At 39.4% G+C, this 18466-nt stretch overlaps 2 protein-coding genes across 5 annotated transcripts in view; one reads left to right on the forward strand and one right to left on the reverse strand.

Annotated features, from left to right (window-relative positions):
* LOC137260187 (myb-related transcription factor, partner of profilin-like) overlaps window positions 1-17907 on the reverse strand; it is a 50474-nt gene extending 32567 nt beyond the window's left edge. For 2 of the 4 annotated variants that reach the window (XM_067797884.1, XM_067797882.1), the window contains exons 1-2: window positions 15905-17907; window positions 14779-14854 (exon numbers count right to left, since the gene is read on the reverse strand). The gene's annotated coding sequence lies outside the window, so the exon portion shown is untranslated. The remainder of the gene's footprint in view (window positions 1-14778; window positions 14855-15904) is intronic. The other 2 variants (XM_067797883.1, XM_067797885.1) reach the window with 2 other exon arrangements.
* Window positions 794-6196, forward strand: LOC137259519 (uncharacterized). Its single transcript, XM_067797156.1, has 5 exons — window positions 794-2039; window positions 2385-2835; window positions 3622-3751; window positions 4212-4276; window positions 4369-6196. Exons 1-5 carry the CDS (start codon window positions 794-796, stop codon window positions 6194-6196), a joined length of 3720 nt encoding a protein of 1239 aa, XP_067653257.1.
* Window positions 17908-18466: the final 559 nt, after the last annotated feature.

An 18466-nucleotide genomic window follows, 5' to 3' on the forward strand; every position in this document is an offset into this window, starting at 1 on the left:
TCATTGTCTTTTCCTCCCTCTGTGATGATTGAAGGATTACTGAAAGCCAGTATATTGTGTGATTTTTCTCTCCCTAACAAATATTTTAGGGGCTCTTTTTTGGGTTTTGCTCTTGAGCATTAAATGGGGAGTCATGATATATAATGATTGCATGAGAGCTTCTTCCTGTTTCATTAGTTCACTGTAAGGAGTTTTAGGTTTTCTCCCAACAGCTGTATGAGTGCGCAGAGTTATTAGTAACCACATGGTCTGCCATGTGCTCAGTGTTTTGCCTGGGCAGAGATACTTTTTTTGTCAGAGAGACAAAGGCTAGAGAGGACTACTCTTCAGGTTAGAATATTCATTTATGCATTCTGAAGTATTTATTTCTAATGTATGTCTGATAATTTATTGATATTATTCAGTTATTTTGGGGTAATTTGTAACTTTGTGCAACTTGCAAAACATTCATGTATGAGAGCAACACTTTCAGAGAATTTACTAAATGGGGGCGTTTTTCAATGTTCATGCATGAGAGAATGTATTTCTGCCATGAGTATTAATGTTGTATTCAAGAGTATGAATGTTGTGACTTCGGATTTAGGAAATATTTCAGTGATATCCCTGGCTACATTCTTCGTTTTCTTTGTTTTCAGAACAAGTGTATGATATCATTCAGTGAATGAATCATCGTTATGAAACCTCCATCTTGCCTTTGTGTGTTTTCTCAACAAATATCTAACAAATTTTCTGAAGAGTATTAGAGTTCCTGGTTTGGTTGTTTGTTGAAAACACGAAGTCTGACAGAGCTGAAATGGATCCAAAAGAGGGGACCAGTAAGGATTCCAGTGAAGAAGAGAAGATGCTGGCAGTGAGAAAGCAGAGGAAAATCCTGAGGGGTAAAATGACTAGAACTATGAACAGATTGAGTGACTATATTGAGCTTAAAGTGCAGAATCCCAAATGGTTTGAGAGAGAGTTAGAAACTTTACAAGTTGACTTTAGTAATATCTGCATTGTGCATGGTGAACTTTATGAGTATGTGGAGGAACATGAGCATCCGAAACTTGATGAATGGGAATCTGAGCTGATTTCTGCCATGCATGAAACTGAAGATAAAGTTGAACATTATTTAGAATTGCAGAAGGGCCACACACATGAGGATGCAGGGGGCAATATTCATTCTAAGGATGGACAGTTTAAAGACCAGAAATCAGCAGCAGCTGTTGATACATCTCAAAACTTAGATGATTCTATTGAGTCAAGTGAAGAAAACCATGGTCCAACAAATATGGAAGACAACCATTCTGTGCCTGCAAGGGTTTCAGGCCCCAGTAATCTTATGCTTGGCAGTACACCCACCTCAGCAGATCAGACAGTTTTTGACAAATGGATTGCAGACTTAGTGGAGTTTGAAGAAACCAAATTTCCGAACATTCCTGACACAATGTCTATATCAGAAGCTTTGTATAAACTGCAGGCAGCAAAGGATATTCCTACAATCACTTTAAAGAAATTTGATGGAAACCCATTAGAGTATGTTGATTTTGTGGAGAGATTCAGAATTCATATCCATGAGAAAGCTCATTTGACAGATGATGTTAGGATGGCTCAGTTGTTAATGCACCTTCACGGAGATGCCAGCAGGGCAGTTAGTCCATTGGGATCCAGCGGGATCATGTATGCTACTGCATTGAAATTGTTAAAAGATCAGTTTGGTCATCCAAGTCTCATTGCGCGGAGTTTCATCAATAAACTTGTCAATGGATCTAAAATTGTGCCTAATAACAGAAACAGTTTGAAGGACTTGTCTCTTGACCTCATTGCATCTATTGCTACACTCAAACGGCTAAACTATTTTGCTGATGTGAATTCCAATGACATTCTGCGCAAAATTATTGCTCGATTACCCAGTCATCTCATCGACAAATGGAAGGTTGTTGCTGCCGACTTGAGAGAGAAGGGTGAAGTGCCTTCTGTTATTCACATCAGTGACTTTGTTAGGAAAAGGGTTAAGGCAGAATTTGATCCAGACTTTGGTGATATTGATAAGTCAAGAGGTGATTTAGCTAGGCCACAGAACAATTTTCCAAGGAAACCAGCTGTCAATTCACAACAACCTGCAGGGAGGTTCGAAAAGATTTGTCCTGTTTGTGGAAAAGATCATCGAGTCAGTGATTGCCCTGTTTTCAAAGACAGTCAAGTTACAGATAGAATTGAGCTTATTAAGAAACATCAACTGTGTTTTTCATGTTTGAACAAGGGGCACATTGCCCGTAGATGCCGATTTAAGAGGATATGTGGTGAAGGACACTGCATAAGAACACATCATAGACTTCTTCATACTGAACCTCCAAGTTCAAACAGTGTGACATCTGTTCTTGATTATCATTGTATGTTGCCAGTGGTGAGAGCCTTATTCAGAGCACCCAATGGTAGGATCTGCCAGGGAAATGTATTAATTGATGGGGGTGCTGGAACTACAATTATCCGGAAAGGCTTTTCTATAGCTTTAGGCCTGCAGGGTAAAGTTGAGTGTCTGGACATATCTGTGGTAGGAGGCAGAACTGTGAAACAAAGCAACAGCAGACGAGTGCATTGCAAGTTATCTTCCCTTGAAGGAGGAGAGGAGTTTGACATTGAAGCATTCGAACTGGATAATACTGTTGAGGATGTACCAAATCTGGACAAAGCCTGGCTGAAATCGTTTAGTTACTTACGGGACATTGAGTTTTCATGCAAAGGTGGTCCAATTGATCTTATTCTTGGAGTTCAGTACAGTCATATCCATGCAGATGAAGAAATACGTCAGGGATTGCCTTTTGAGCCTGTTGCTAAGAGATCAAAACTTGGATGGTATGTCATGGGAGCAGATACTGTGCAACGTGTGTCACCAGTGTGTGCAGTTCAGGTGATGCAGAAAGTTGATTTCCAGAAAATGTATGACTTTGAAACATTGGGTATTCAGGCTCCAAACTGCCAGTGTCCAAGAGAAATCTATTCATCTGAGGATAGGAAAGCTCTAGATATGCTTGCGTCTTCATGCCAGAGAATCGGGAACAGATATGAGATAGGTCTTCCCTGGAAGAGAGATCCACAGGAGTTGCCGAATAATTATTCAATGGCATAGAAGAGACTGTATTCACTTGAGAGAGGTCTTCTTAAAAATGAAGCAAAGGCGTCACTATATAGTAAAGCCATCAGTGAATATGTGGAAAAGGGATTTGCTGTTTGTCTTGAAGACAAGGATATCCACAGAGAATCTTTCCCAGTATATTATCTTCCTCATCATGGAGTTTATCGTCCGGACAAACCCAGTACACCATTGAGAGTAGTGTTTGACCCTGCCTCTGAATTTCAAGGAGTTTCGCTAAACTCTTTCCTGTACAAAGGACCTTGTATGATTGGGGACTTGTATGGTGTACTGATTCGCTTTCGTGAGGACTATACAGCTGTTGTTGGGGACATTTCGAAGATGTATCTTCAAATCTTGCTTCCAGAGAGTGATACTGACGTACACAGATACCTATGGCGTGATCTTGACACATCTCGTAAACCAGATGTTTACAAACTTTTGAGAGTGGCTTTTGGAGACAAGCCTTCTCCAAACATGGCTAGTTATGTCATGCTGCGTATTGCCAGTGAAAACAAAAACTCTCATCCTGATGGTGCTGTTATTCTAGAGAGAGATCGTTACATGGATGACTTGATTCATTCTTGCCCCAGTGATGATATTGCAGTTGAGAGAGTGCGCCAAGTTGATGATATCCTGGCAAGTGGAAGTTTTCAAATCAAGAAATGGTATTCATCTTCTGTTAATGTGCTGAACATACTGGAGCCAAACAGGGAGCATGACGGTAAAGAGAGCATCGATTTGGACAAGGGAGAAATCAAAACTCTTGGTGTTGTTTGGAAGCCAAAACACGATATCCTGACATTTTCGGTTAAAGATGTCCAGTTAGTCCAATTTACAAAGCGAAGTGTTTTGTCAAAGCTCTCGATGCTATATGACCCTCTTGGTCTGGCTTCAGCAGTGACTATTCGGTCTCGAATTGCTTTGCAAGATGTTTGGAAGTCAAGGACTTTAGGCTGGGATCATCCAATGCCAGAGGACATGTCTCACTTGTGGCAAGAGTTGTTCACAAACTTGAACAAACTAAGTTGCGTGGAATTTCCAAGATGTTTGAAGCCAAATGATGTTATTTCTGGCAGTGAATTGCATGTGTTTGCAGATGCAAGTGTCCGAGCGTATGGTGCAGTGGCATACCAAAGATGGGAAACCTCAAGAGGGTATGAGGTGAGATTAGTTTCAGCTAAAGCCAAGGTTGCCCCACTTCATCATACGACAATACCAAGACTTGAGTTAATGGCTGCTCTTGTTGCTTCCAGATTGGCAAAGAGTTTAGTGTCAAATTTCAAAGAGCAGCCAAGAGATGTGATATTGTGGACAGACTCTAAAATTGTTTATTACTGGGTTCAGGCTGAATCAGTGAACTTCAAACAGTTTGTTGGTGTTAGAATAGCAGAAATCCAGTCCGTTTGGAAACCAGAGCAGTGGAGATTTGTTCCAAGTGACCAGAACCCAGCAGATGACCTTAGTAGAGGCATTTCAGTTGAAGAAATCAATGGCAGGTGGATGCATGGCCCTGACTTTTTGAAATTAGACTCTGAACAATGGCCTAAAGACAGTGACAAAACCAAACTTGAAGAGAGTGCCCTTGAAAAGAGGAATTCCAAAGTAGTAACTTTCTGTGACACATCCTCACCAGTGATTGATCCTGAAAGATTTTCAAATTGGTCTCGTCTTGTTAGAGTGACAGGCTACTGTTTGAGGTTTATAGACAAATTACATGCAAAAGTCAGAGGTCAGGCATACAAACATCCGGGACCATGTTTACAGCCAGAGGAAATCAATGGAGCAGAAACTTACTGGGTTAAGTTTGCACAGCAATCTCTTGGAAACTGGAAAACAACGTTGACAGATCTAGCACCTTTTGAAAAGGATGGAGTCATTCGTGCTGGGGGAAGGCTTAGACAAACCTCATTGCAGTACGATCAGGTTCATCCAATCATATTACCAGCTAAGCATCAAATTGCTAAACTCATCATGAGAGATGTGCATGAGAAGTTGTGTCATGTAGGGCCAGAAAGGACTCTGAGTGAAAGTCGACGGAAATATTGGATCATTCGAGGGCGAAGCATGGCAAAGGGAATTGTGAGAAACTGTGTTACTTGTCGCAAACTTCGTCAGCCAGTTCATCAGACTTTAATGTCAGATCTTCCAGCAGAAAGACTGTACCCATTTTCACCGCCTTTCACGGTAACAGGTGTGGACTTGTTTGGTCCATTCAAGTTGAAGTACGGCAGGAATAAGAGTATTAAAGCTTGGGGTGCTATTTTCTCCTGTGCATCAGTGAGAGCTATTCATCTGGAAATTGTTGCGGATTTGTCTACCCAAGCCTTTTTACAAGCCTTGAGACGGTTTGCAGCTCATCATGGTTGGCCACAGACTATAATATCTGATAATGGCACATCGTTCGTTGGCGCCAAACGAGAGTTGAAAGTTCTTCTCCAGGAAGGAAGGAAACAAATAGAAGAATTTGCAGTGTTGCACAAACTGAAATGGAAGTTTATTACACCACTTAGCCCACATCAAGGTGGACTATATGAAAGTTTGATAAAACAAGTAAAATGTGCTTTGCAGGTAGTGGTGGGTCAACAACTACTTTCTTGGGATGAAATGTCTACAGTGTTTGCAGAAGTGGAGTGTTTGGTAAATAGTAGACCACTTACTAGAATGAGCAGTGACCCAAATGATCTGCAGCCGATCACACCAAATAACTTCGTACTTGGTAGAGCGTCGACCGAGATTCCTCAGGGCCCCTTTCAGGAAATGACAAATCTACAAAAGCGATTCAAGTTTGTGCAGTGTTTGGTTCAACAGGTGTGGAAAAGGTTTCTCAGGGAGTATGTGCCGACCTTGATGAAGCGTGTTAAGTGGCAGACCAAGGGGAGACAACTGCAAGTGGGAGATATGGTGCTGTTAGTGGATGTTAACTCTCCAAGAGGGAAATGGGATCTTGCAAGAATTCTGGAGGTGTTTCCGGGGAAAGATGGCATTGTGAGAAATGTGAAAGTCAAAACTAGTTCTGGTGTTTATCAACGTTCAGTTCAGAAATGCTGTCTGATCCTAGAGGAGAATTCTTCTTCTCAGTAGTAACAGTGTTAATGGTGGATGTTATCGACGTTATCGTACTGTGACATTTCATTGACAATTTGAAGCTGAAGACATTGTGCTGACATTTTTGTTGTGTGGTGGAGGGTTGTTGGAAATATTACCCTTTTATTTCAGTTACAGGAGAGACCTGAGTTAATAATTTATCATTCTGTCTTTTTCTCAGTATCTTTTTCTAAGTATCTCTTTCATTGTCTTTTCCTCCCTCTGTTATGATTGAAGGATTACTGAAAGCCAGTATATTGTGTGATTTTTCTCTCCCTAACAAATATTTTAGGGGCTCTTTTTTTGGTTTTGCTCTTGAGCATTAAATGGGGAGTCATGATATATAATGATTGCATGAGAGCTTCTTCCTGTTTCATTAGTTCACTGTAAGGAGTTTTAGGTTTTCTCCCAACAGCTGTATGAGTGCGCGGAGTTATTAGTAACCACATGGTCTGCCATGTGCTCAGCGTTTTGCCTGGGCAGAGATACTTTTTTTGTCAGAGAGACAAAGGCTAGAGAGGACTACTCTTCAGGTTAGAATATTCATTTATGCATTCTGAAGTATTTATTTCTAATGTATGTCTGATAATTTATTGATATTATTCAGTTATTTTGGGGTAATTTGTAACTTTGTGCAACTTGCAAAACATTCATGTATGAGAGCAACACTTTCAGAGAATTTACTAAATGGGGGCGTTTTTCAATGTTCATGCATGAGAGAATGTATTTCTGCCATGAGTATTAATGTTGTATTCAAGAGTATGAATGTTGTGACTTTGGATTTAGGAAATATTTCAGTGATATCCCTGGCTACATTCTTCGTTTTCTTTGTTTTCAGAACAAGTGTATGATATCATTCAGTGAATGAATCATCGTTATGAAACCTCCATCTTGCCTTTGTGTGTTTTCTCAACAAATATCTAACAGGCTTTCTATAAACATTTATAATGGTGAGGCATTAGTTAAGTTTTGTGTTAATTGGCAGGACTTCTAGTTCTTTAACTGGTATTTCTATAATTTTGAAATTTAGTTGCTCTGCTATGAAAATGCCCAGGCTTCCGCGGAGGGGGGGTTGCCTGGGTAATTATTGGGCCGAGGTCTGTCTTTCTGAATGAAAATGTAGCCTGGGATTTTGAAGGCACTTTTGGGTGAGAGTAGTTTCTTGCAGAGCAATTATATCAGGGGAAATTTTGTTATGGGCTGTGAGTGCCTTAAGTTCATGCCCATGAGCTCGGAGACTGTTGCAGTTCCACTGTATGAGTGTCATGGTTACTGTAATTTTGAATAGAAAGTTAATAAAGACCATGGGAAGGGGCTTAATTTTGAATAAGTGGAAAGAAGGTAATTGCTATGGTAGCTTAGTGGTAGTCTGAACTTAGTAGGGGTTTTTAAGGGTGATAAGGAGACTGGCTAAGCTTTTGTGGTAGAGTTTTGTTTTGTGTGCGAGTGCATGTAGTTTTTTGGTTGTGGGTTTTTCCATGAAGGTGGCTGCTATAATGAACTCAACTAGTTTGTTTAGGTTTTGGTTTAGTTTCTGTGGCGTGATAGTGAGGGTGGTTTGTTTGGTGGATGTGGTTTGTTTTGTGGGTTGGGGTGGTTGTGGTTTGTTATTAGGTTGGGGTGGTGCTGGGGTTGGGGTAGTATGGGTGGGAGGTAGAGTGGGGAGAAGCGGTTTAGAGGGGGTGGTGGTTTGGGGTGGGATGGTTTAGTTGGTGCGGTTGGTAGTGGGAGGAGGGTTTTTTTGGGGGGTGGTTTGGTGCAGGGTTGGGGGTGGGGGTGGGATGGGCTTGGGTAGTTGTGTGTGGGTTGTTTTAGGTGGTGGGGGTGGTGAGGATTGTCTGTGGGGTGGGGGAGGGGGAAGGGATGAGATGGATATGTTTGGGGTGGAGCTGGTGTAGGGTGAGGAGGAGGCAGAGAGGATTGATTTGTAAGATATGTGTGGGCGTGCAGGTTTAAGCAGGTCAGTGTGTTTGATGTGTTTATTTATGTTGAGTATGTGTTTTTGTTTGATGGGGCATGTGTTTTGTGTGGCTGTGTGTCCGTGTGTGTGGCAGTGGATGCAATATCTGTCCCATCTACATTCGTCAATTGTGTGTGTGTCTGACCTGCATTTTGGACATAGCATAGGTGATTTGCATGTGTTGGAGGTGTGGGTGTAGGAGAAACAGTATTTGCATTGTTTGGTTTTTTTTCTGATGGGGTGTACTTTGTAAGTGAGAGCTCCAAATGTAATGTGAGTGGGTAGTGTGGTGGTACTGAAGGTGAGGAATGTTGTTTGTGTGTTTGTGTTGTATTGTGTGGGTTCTCTGTTGTTTATTGTTTTGAAATGCGTGATTTTGGGTTGTGTGGTGATTGTGTTTCCAATGTCAATGTAGTTTTTTATGTCTGTTGGTGTTTCCCTGCAATCTGTTTTGATGACCCCTTGTATTTGTGTCTCCCATATAGGTGCTTGCCAACTAATTTGTTGACAATCAATGAGTGTTTCTGTGAGTGTGTTGTTAAGTGCTTGTTTGTCAGTGAATGTAACTTTAAAACCTCGGCCGCAATTGTTTAGGTACTTGTATTGTATGTTGTGTTTTTTAGGCATGAGGCAAATTTGTTGATGGATTATGTGTGGTTCAGTAGGGTGTTTGTGTTTGTGGCGAATGCAAGGAGTATGTACTTTCTTGGTTGTGATGGGGGCGGGGTGGGTTGGGCGAATTGTTTTTTGTGGGTTTGGGTGTTTTCAGTGGGTGATGTGTGGTGTCGTTTGGTAGTTTTCGTGGAGTTTGTGGGCTGATTGAGAGGGGCAGTGGGGTCTGGAGTTTGATTGGTAGGAATAATGGTAGGGGTGGGCTGGCTGTTTTTGGGTGGTATATTGGTTGGTTGGGAGACAGGTTCAGTGGTAATGAGAGAGTCAAGGTCAAGGCCGAAGTTTATGGGGATTGGGTCGGTTTGATGGGGGAATGTAAGGGGAGGAAAGTCTTTGTTTGGGGTGGAGAAGAGGGAGGTAGTTGGGTGGGGGGCAGTCCATAGTGTAGCATGGGGTGGGGGGAGGGGGGGTTGGGGGCTGGGGTTGGGTGGGTAAAGGGGTGGGACAACTGCAATGAGGGTGAGGATGAGTTGAATAAGATTATGTTTGTAAGGCATAAAAAGGGGTGAAAAGCATGGGAAATGGAAGTAAAATATATACAAAGGAAGTGAACAACTATATACATAGGCAAAAGGTTTCGCAAAGATGAGGTATTTACAAAAGTTAAACAACAGTAGAGGGGAAAATGTTTTTGAAGTTTTGTTTATATTAAAGTATGAGTAAATAAAAGATGGAGAGAATTACTAGGGGAGCGGGCATGCACCCAGAAAGCCGGGGGCTACAGCTCTTGTATGGATCAAAGTCTCTCTGAGGAGGAGGAGTTAAGATGGCGGGTGAGGGCGTGGGGTAGTGTCCGGCTGTGTCCGTATGTCCTGCTCCAATGAAATCCAAATATAGAATGATGGACTGAAGGTATAGCCCCATCAGATAAATATATATAATGAGAGATAGGAAATTGACAAACATGAGTAGATATGAGTTGGAGGCAGATGTAGTTCTCATCAAAATTGTAAACATCACACACTTGGATGCTGTACTCTGAGATCCTAATAGGAAACAAATCGCATTAAAAAAGAAAAAATCACAGGGGTCGTTTTTTCCATTAATCGGTAATTGTCAGGGTTAACTGATCACAGAGTTTATTCAGTTAAGTAATTTTGGCAGTACAATCTTGCATTGGAGAAAGTAGCTTTCCTGGAACGACGCTAATTTAAAAAGCAGCTCTCCCGGGCCGACACCTAAGCCCAAGTACAAAATATTGCACTTTTGAATCACTTCAAATTGTATGCTTATAATTTTGTTTATTTGTTTTTTTAAAAGCAGCAATGTATATTATATGTCATGAATAAATGATAAATGTGTTTTAATTATGTTTGATTTTTTGAGTCTTTGAAGGGCATTTAGAAGTGAAATACATAAGAATGAAGATTTTTATTGATATCAACTTCTTTATATGAGAACACAACGTTTCGGAGTTAATGCTTACTCCAATCATGTGTAATGTATCACCATTGGCTTCCATCCTTATCCCCAATCATGTACATCGTCCTTACCCCCTATTTGTGTTATGTAAACATATCCTATCATCTGTAATGTATTACCATTGGCTTCCATCATTGTTATCATAACTATCGGCTTCCAATCAGTGCTTGTTTATACTGGCTTCCAGCTTTCGTTAATTCATTCCACTTGTTACTTTGTTATTGTTTCACCTGTACATATAAATATAGCTCTGTACCCCATTCTCAATCACCTGATGAAGGAGTAAGCATTAACTCCGAAACGTTGTGTTCTCATATAAAGAAGTTGATATCCATAAAAATCTTCATTCGTTTGATTTTTTGGTTGCATGTGACCTTTTAAATATGTTGATCATGTGTGATCAGGTTCACAGACACTTGCATAACACACATACCACCAGTGCCTACAGTGAACATGGTACAATATGAGCATAATGAAACAATGCTAAAAACAGAAAGTAAAAAAGATGACATTTTTTGGTGTCAACAGCCTGCTTAGCAGATTAAGCAGGGTCATGCTATGCATCCTATGAAGATTTCAAGACCATCTGTAAGATTCCTATCAAATAGTTTTGAAAACAGGAGGCCCTTTCTCACTTAGGGTTGTTTGTTTCGTTAAAAACAAGTGTTCAGTACTTAATACATAATGCATATAAAATGTAATTTTAGAAAGTGGTCAAATGTAACACGTTATATTTGTGAGTACACTTTCTCAGTAAAGAGATTCTAGTATTCCTGTTGGGTTGAGTCACAAGCTTGAAGTGTGGAAGCTGCATTGGCTCAATAATTAACTTTGAATTATACGCCACTTGCAGCAATATTACAGCTATACCATGATGGAATACACCCGAAATGAGCTTCACACATTGTGCCCATGTTGGGATTTGAACCCAGGCCTTCGGCGTGATGAGGGAATGTTCTAACCACTAGGCTACCACACAGGTGAGTTGGTTAGGTCAAATCTCAGATCGGACTCAAACTAACACTAGTACATAAAGTTCACATATACTCTGGGTGTGCAAATGCATAAATCACTCATTTACAGCATTATAAATGAAACCCTGTCATTAAAACGGCTCATTTCGATCTTTAATTACCTTAAATTGACCTTTTTGACAACAGCTCACAATTCTCAATAGCAAACGAAATTTCCACTAATCAGAGCAGTGCATCTCCGCGACGTAATAGTAGGTATAGATGTGAGGGTCTATGCAGAATTCATCTACATTTTAGGGGTAAACTATTTGGTTTACAGCTTTGTACAAACAGCTGTTGTAAAAAATGAAAGTTATATGTTCTCACAATCTACTATCATTTAGTTCTGTCGCCTGCTTTGCCCAGTTTCCTAGTTACAACCCTTGTTTTCATAGACGATTCTGTCAAAATCACTTGGTGTCGCTAGGTTGTAATCTGCATTATGTGGTATAAACCTACATGCTACTTGTCATCATTCACTTGATGCTCAGTTAATGAATTTATAACAGGTGTAATTAGTGGTAACGCCACTTAGATAACCCGACAAAGGTCTCCACTTGGCATTTCTTGTGTCTGGATCGATCAAAGGATAAACCGATAACACTCTGATTGATTAATTACCTTTATGCGGATTTAAATGGGGATTTGTCAAAAGTTAGTGTTTATGCATGTACATTTACTAACCTATATTTAATACACTCTGTCGTGTCAATGCCTGTGTAAAAACAACACCCTTCTTTCAAAGGTGAATGAGTGAGTTTAGTTTTATGCCGCACTCAGCAATATTCCAGGTATATGGCGGCTGTCTGTAACTAATTGAGTCTGGACCGGACAATCCAGTGATCAACAACATGAGCATCGATCTGCGCAATTGAGAACCGATGACATGTGCCAATGTCAGCGAGCCTAACCACCCGATCCCGTTAGTCGCCTCTTACGACTTTTTTCAAGGGATTAACCGCCAATACATTGATTGATTGCTCATTACTAGCTAAGTTACTTTTTTAATCAAATGACGCACATTATAGAATTAGTTGCCAGGTGTGCTATCTTGGGTGACCAATGAGACTATACAGCAATGTGAAAAACACATTGTGTTTTCGTATATTAATTAGACTGTTAAAAGAGACATCACTTGGGAAATCTGCAGATGAATTATATATCACTCGTTTTTGTGGATACTGATGGATACATTCCTCAAACATGGTAACAGCCTGACATTGCTCCTATAACTTTACTTTGTTTTAATTTTAATATTTGCATTTTGTTTGTTGTCGTAGCATTCAGCATAATCATTGTTTTGGTCGTGAAGTGAAATAATACAGACAACATAAACTAGGGCGTGCGTGCGAATAATCTCATTAATTCAAACTAACTTTAGCCCGTGACTTCACGATTTTCAAAAATGGTGGCGTGTCGGTCTGAGGAATAAATGCTATTTAAGTTTGTTTTTACTGACTTACAAAATCAAAATTACTTTCTTCTGATAGTAACATATGTACTTGATTGATGGACAATAGCATTTTTCATGACACTGCTTGTTTTATAACAGTTTCACTCTTGGAAGCAAGGTGGGGGTGAATTAAACATTACTTACAATAATATTGTCACTTCGACCACAACCTCGCCTCCGAGGAAGAAATCGTTATGTTCATGCAAAATCCATTTGGCCAGCAATGTGTAGTAAGTAGTCTTGATATTATAACTTGATATTATCTCATATATTACAGAATACAAATCTCAATAGCATTTTCTATCCTGGAAGCGAGGTAGGGTGTGAACCATCCGATATAGCATATACCACAAGCTTCCACAACGGTCGCTTCGCTCACACAAACAACCCATTTAGCACAAACTAAAGGGTCTGATGGAAATCTGTGCATAGTGACACCATCACCCAACCCCAAGGAGCAATTGATGGCAACACAACAATATGGCATGTCTTTGGTGACGTCGAGAGATCAACAAAACGACTAGCTTCCTACACATTTTCTATACTACTAGCTGAATATTGTTCCTTCTATGACGTGATTGCTGGGTTGTGTTAAGTAATCTGTCTGTGGTTTCTTGAAAACAAATTTACTCGGACATAACTTAGAAGAAATAAGGTCTCTCGGGCAAGTATGACGACAGACCATGCACTCACCTGGTATGAAATGCATGTCCTGCCTACAGGCACAAGGGGTCATCTCATTAATATTCTGTACTTTTTTTTATGTGTGTTGGATATGTCTCATCCATTGCTTAAACATTGTATTTTTCATAATGTTTATGTTGTGATACAAGTCTAAATCAGTTATCGTATTAAATGTCTCAGATGCATATGTGGTATACCACCTGATGATAGACTGGACAGGATAATATTTGTAAATTGTTATGACATGCCGTCTTTTTACCCAGCTTATTTCCCCATAAGGATTATCTTATCATGGCTGATATTGACCAGCTACCGACTACGACACCCATCGTGGTTTTGCTTTTGAGAAGACCCCTCCTGTCTGTTTCTTTTTATAGTAATAGTCAAACTCTAAGGTAGCAACATTCTTAATAGTTTCCGTATTAGACTTATTATTTCTCATTTTTCATTTTTTACCTCAGCTATCATTTGAAATGAAGGAAAGTTAATTTTTAAAAAGTGCCAGTTGCAATACATCATCGCACTTTCATTTGAACAAAGCCATGGTCTGTTCCAAATAAGTCAATTTGGACTTGCGCAATGTTCATTTCTCCAATAATCTCCCCTGACTTAAGTGTAGATATAAATGCAAAATAATTGGATTTTTTTCTAGGCTAAAAACTAGTTGCTGAAATGTTCATATTCTACTGAAAAAAGGTTCATAGTAAAAAACAAATAATATAATGAAATGCAGACCTTAGACATTCTTAATTTTCAGAAGCTGAGGAAATATAGACTTGCCACATTTTCTAGACTTGAGTGGGCTATCTTGGATGTATTTGCGTGCTGTACAACAGACTAGATTTTTTCTATTTCCGACAGAACTCTGGAATCTGTAAGTTTCTGAGAAAGTGTTCTACAAAACATAACATATGATAAGGATTTTGGAATTGTGTAGGAATGTTAAACACATTGAGGTTATAATTGGATAACCTGACCGTTTCTCTTTCATCTACTACTTCCTGTATAATACATGCAATAATATCGTTAGTTGTATTCATGCAGCATCAACACATTTATGTACACAAACATGTCAGAACTACAGCTTTAGCCTAAGACTTCACAGAGATGTGGAGGTATAGGACAGTAAGTGAAGGGTTCGGGGCAAAACCTTTTTTCTCTGTTTCCATACCTTCTACTGACTGGAACTACCTCTACACATCCAAACAAATGTTCTGTTTATCTCTATTACCTAAACCTCAAAAGCCTGTAAAAATCTGATCAATCTTCTGTTGCCCAATCTATTCAAAGCACTTCTTTGGACAATCACAACTGGGTCCAACAGATTCTGCAGGATAGACTCGTTCATATGTTTTGCTGTGCTTATAACTTTTACCTTCATCTCTTCTTTCCTTATTAATCTCTCATTTCCTTTTCCTTCTTTTGCATTTCCGAGACCCTCCACGATCCTCCTGTAAAACAAATTAATGTTTGTCAAAGATCTCAATATCACAGTCTATGAAAATGTTCCCTAAATGAGCAAGATCTTCAGTTGAGCTATGTGGGTGAAGAGACACAAGCATGGACGACATTCCAGAGTGATAGGTTTTTTCAAGATTAAACTGCAATTGGGTGATCGTGAACACACTTTGTGCAGCGTCTAAACGCAGCAGACCAGGCTTCACTACAGAACAAAGATCAGAAGCTTTCACTTGGGTAAAACTGACATACAAAAAGTCCAAATTTTGACATGTCCCAATGTTAAGAAATTCTGCACTTGCAAGATTTCTACATCCACTTAATTCCAAGACCCTTAAAAACTGAAGAGAAGTAATTGGTGTGTCCGTAAGGTTCAATGTTTGCATATTCTTTGATTTTCATAGCTGACACAAAACTATTGCATTAAATATATCATGCTCAAAAAGAAATTCTCCATATGGTAGCTCGAAATACTTAAAACTTGCTGAATGTTTCATGACATTTCTGAATTGATCTTCATTCAAACACATGACATCAAATGAAAAGTCATCAAAACATTTCCACAGAATGCTGTTATCATTCACAAAACGAGTGTGAATTTTTGCAGAAGATCTTCCATAGTAACATATTTCAGGATCTTTACAAGAACTTCTGCTGGCAAATGAAGCAGACTGATCTGGAAGGAATAAGACAATATTTTAAAATATAATGTCCAACATCTTCAAAGCTCTGTTTACAATAAAAAATTAGTTTGTAATTCCCTGAAAAGTGACAACCCTCACATATGTATAGATTTTGGTTTGGGAAAAACATGACAAGCCAATCATACTGGAGTGAAGACAAACTTGATAAGAACCTTAATTAATAAGCTTTTTGTGATTTAACTACTTTAAACAACATGGTTTAACTTTTTCTGAACAATCATTAAACTCCTGGAATTAAAATTATATGAGCTGTTTCATTTGATGTCATTGTTCGGCAAAACCATGATAACCCTCACAAAAACAAAAAACATTATAAAATTCATGAAAAAAGTGACTTACCACATCTGAAGTTTCTGATCCTGATTCACTAGATACAGTGCGTAGGGCAGTTCCGGAAAAACCAACTGCATGCGCCCCCTCAAAAATATATCTGAAGCACCTAAGGGCATTTTCTGACTGAACAATGTTTCATGTTACTTACACCAAAATATGAAATTAATTTGGTCCTGATTGACTTTAGAAATATCGCAAAAGAAACGCTAGACCGTTATGGCAGTTCCAAATCGTTTCAGGGTATTCCAGATCACGTGACATAACGAGGCAGTGTTCGGTTATTGGTGCTCGTTTGGGGCAACAGGGGTCTGTGTCAAACAGTAACACGCGTTTAATTACATAGATGTGTTAACAATATCCATAATGTTTGATAAACGAATAATTAACAAACATTGCAGTTAATAACAACATCCACTTGGTAGATAGTTTTAACACCTGTTGCTCATAACAACATACTCCAGAATCATGATTCCAGGTACCAGTGTGGGCTGAAAATATTTTCTTGGGGTTAATACATAAGTGGTTTATGGTACTTATCTCTTCAGTATTGATGCATAGTATTTTGTCGTGACTTTTACATGCGACTTTAACTTGTAAAGTACAATTATCGAGGCAAAATAACCCATTTTTTCAGAACCTTTAACGCACTATTCAGTCAGGAGCTTTTTAACATCACATCATCAGTTACTGATTGTAAAGCCAATGAGCATAATCTATTAATACCAGCCTATATGAACTCTTTATGGGTGTGTATCTTCTTGTGTTTAAAAATGAAACAAACTATAGCTGGAGTCTACTCCAACCTCATTGCTTCTGCCTCTGGCATAAGTAACAGGGTATTTTTGGTTGTCATAAAAGGTCACTTTCTGTTGCTGTGGTTAATAACATAATGACATAGTATGACCATGCCTCCTCTTTTTTCTGCCGGTGCAGCAGGCCAATGGAGAAAACGTGGAACAGGTTCTCCAGCTGGCTCAGCAAACACACTGCCACCTACATCAAGAATTTGCCTGAATGACCCTGCAAGACTGCTTGGCACTTGTAGTGAGTCGTACCTTACTAAAATGCATCAAGTTATTAAAAAAACAGAATAATATGACTTGAAAACAAAACAAAACAATTTCAACCCCAAAGCATTGTCAAGTTGCTTATTTCCAATATTCATAACCTTTTACCTGACAGACAGTTCTGTACCGCAAATTACGTTTTGGCGAAATGAAGGCCAAAACGTTTTATGTATCTGCTCTGTGCAAAGAACATCTAAGACAGACCCTTGAGTGAGTATATATTTTAAATAAAGGCAACCAAAGTAAGATCGTGAAACTAATTACTTTATTTCAACAGTGATTAACATTTTTCGGCGGCTGGCAGTCTTGAGGTGATTCCTATTTTCTGGTGATCCGGAGCTGACTTAAACATGTGGTTCCATAAATTGCTCATTTCTCCAAAAATATGGCAGATGTAGAGAAGATTTTGTTGCTTTTTACAGGTGAAAAGTGTATGCATGAAATGGAGTGTTAACATGAAGCAACTTGACTCTAGTCTTATTTGAGACGGGTCATTCCGAATGAGTTACCTTTTCCTGACGTGCCAAGGGCAAATTACGCGATGATAGGTATCCTCGTTACAGGGCGCACAGGTAAACTTCTGGTTCAGATCAAGTAAAACAAATATATCACCTTAAAGAGCACTGTCTCGGCGTTAAAATGAAAGATTGACTGAAGAAATCAATGGAAATTTACAGTTTCTAGGGGTTAATGTACGTGCATGGCAGTGATCCGGAATAGCCTTACCCACTGTATCTGTTCATAATTTGGGTCCTGGTTGCTGTCATCACTATCCACATCAGAGATGATACTCTGGAAAGTTTCTTCTTGTGAACAGGTTCCTTCCGCCATGTTTTGTGGGTTGTCACCCTTTTGCCGAACTAACTATAGGAATCAGTGCCTCATTAAAAGCAAGCATGCTCTACTGTCAAGACTGTCTGGGGTAGGGGAGCTAACTCTTCTGGAATGACAGATCTGCCTCTTGACACCCACTAGTGATAAAAATCTCAGAAAATTAGTTTTGAGGGTTATCACCTTGTAGCCCCGAACCCTTCAAGTATAAAATACATACCCTGTTGACGTAGTTGTCTGCGACTGTCCTGTATTCATCTGCCACTTCCTCACAAGTTGTTTCTTCATTGCTATCTTGAGTAAAAGGGTTTGAAGCGATTGACCGGTAAACGCTTGAACTCAAGACACTTCTGTGATGTGTTTCCACTCACTGGGAAGATCTTAATTAAAACAGAACTTTATATATTAGCAAAGTTTATTAGGTTAATATATAAGAGATGACACTGACAGGCATTTCCCTTTTATCAGACACAAATCTGAAAAATGTTCAAGGAACTGTTCTCATTATCATTAACATCTAGAGCGGTGTCGGGTATTACCGAACAGCTAACACCACATCCAGCCTAATTCCTGCCCTCTTTCATCACACATTACAATAATAAAGACACGCAACGAACTATTCATTATACATCATGTGCACGTGTGAAGACACGTTAATCCCTTAAAACCT

The sequence above is a fragment of the Haliotis asinina genome, chromosome 13 (genome assembly GCF_037392515.1).
Source record: "Haliotis asinina isolate JCU_RB_2024 chromosome 13, JCU_Hal_asi_v2, whole genome shotgun sequence".
Classification (NCBI taxonomy): Eukaryota; Metazoa; Mollusca; class Gastropoda; order Lepetellida; family Haliotidae; genus Haliotis; species Haliotis asinina.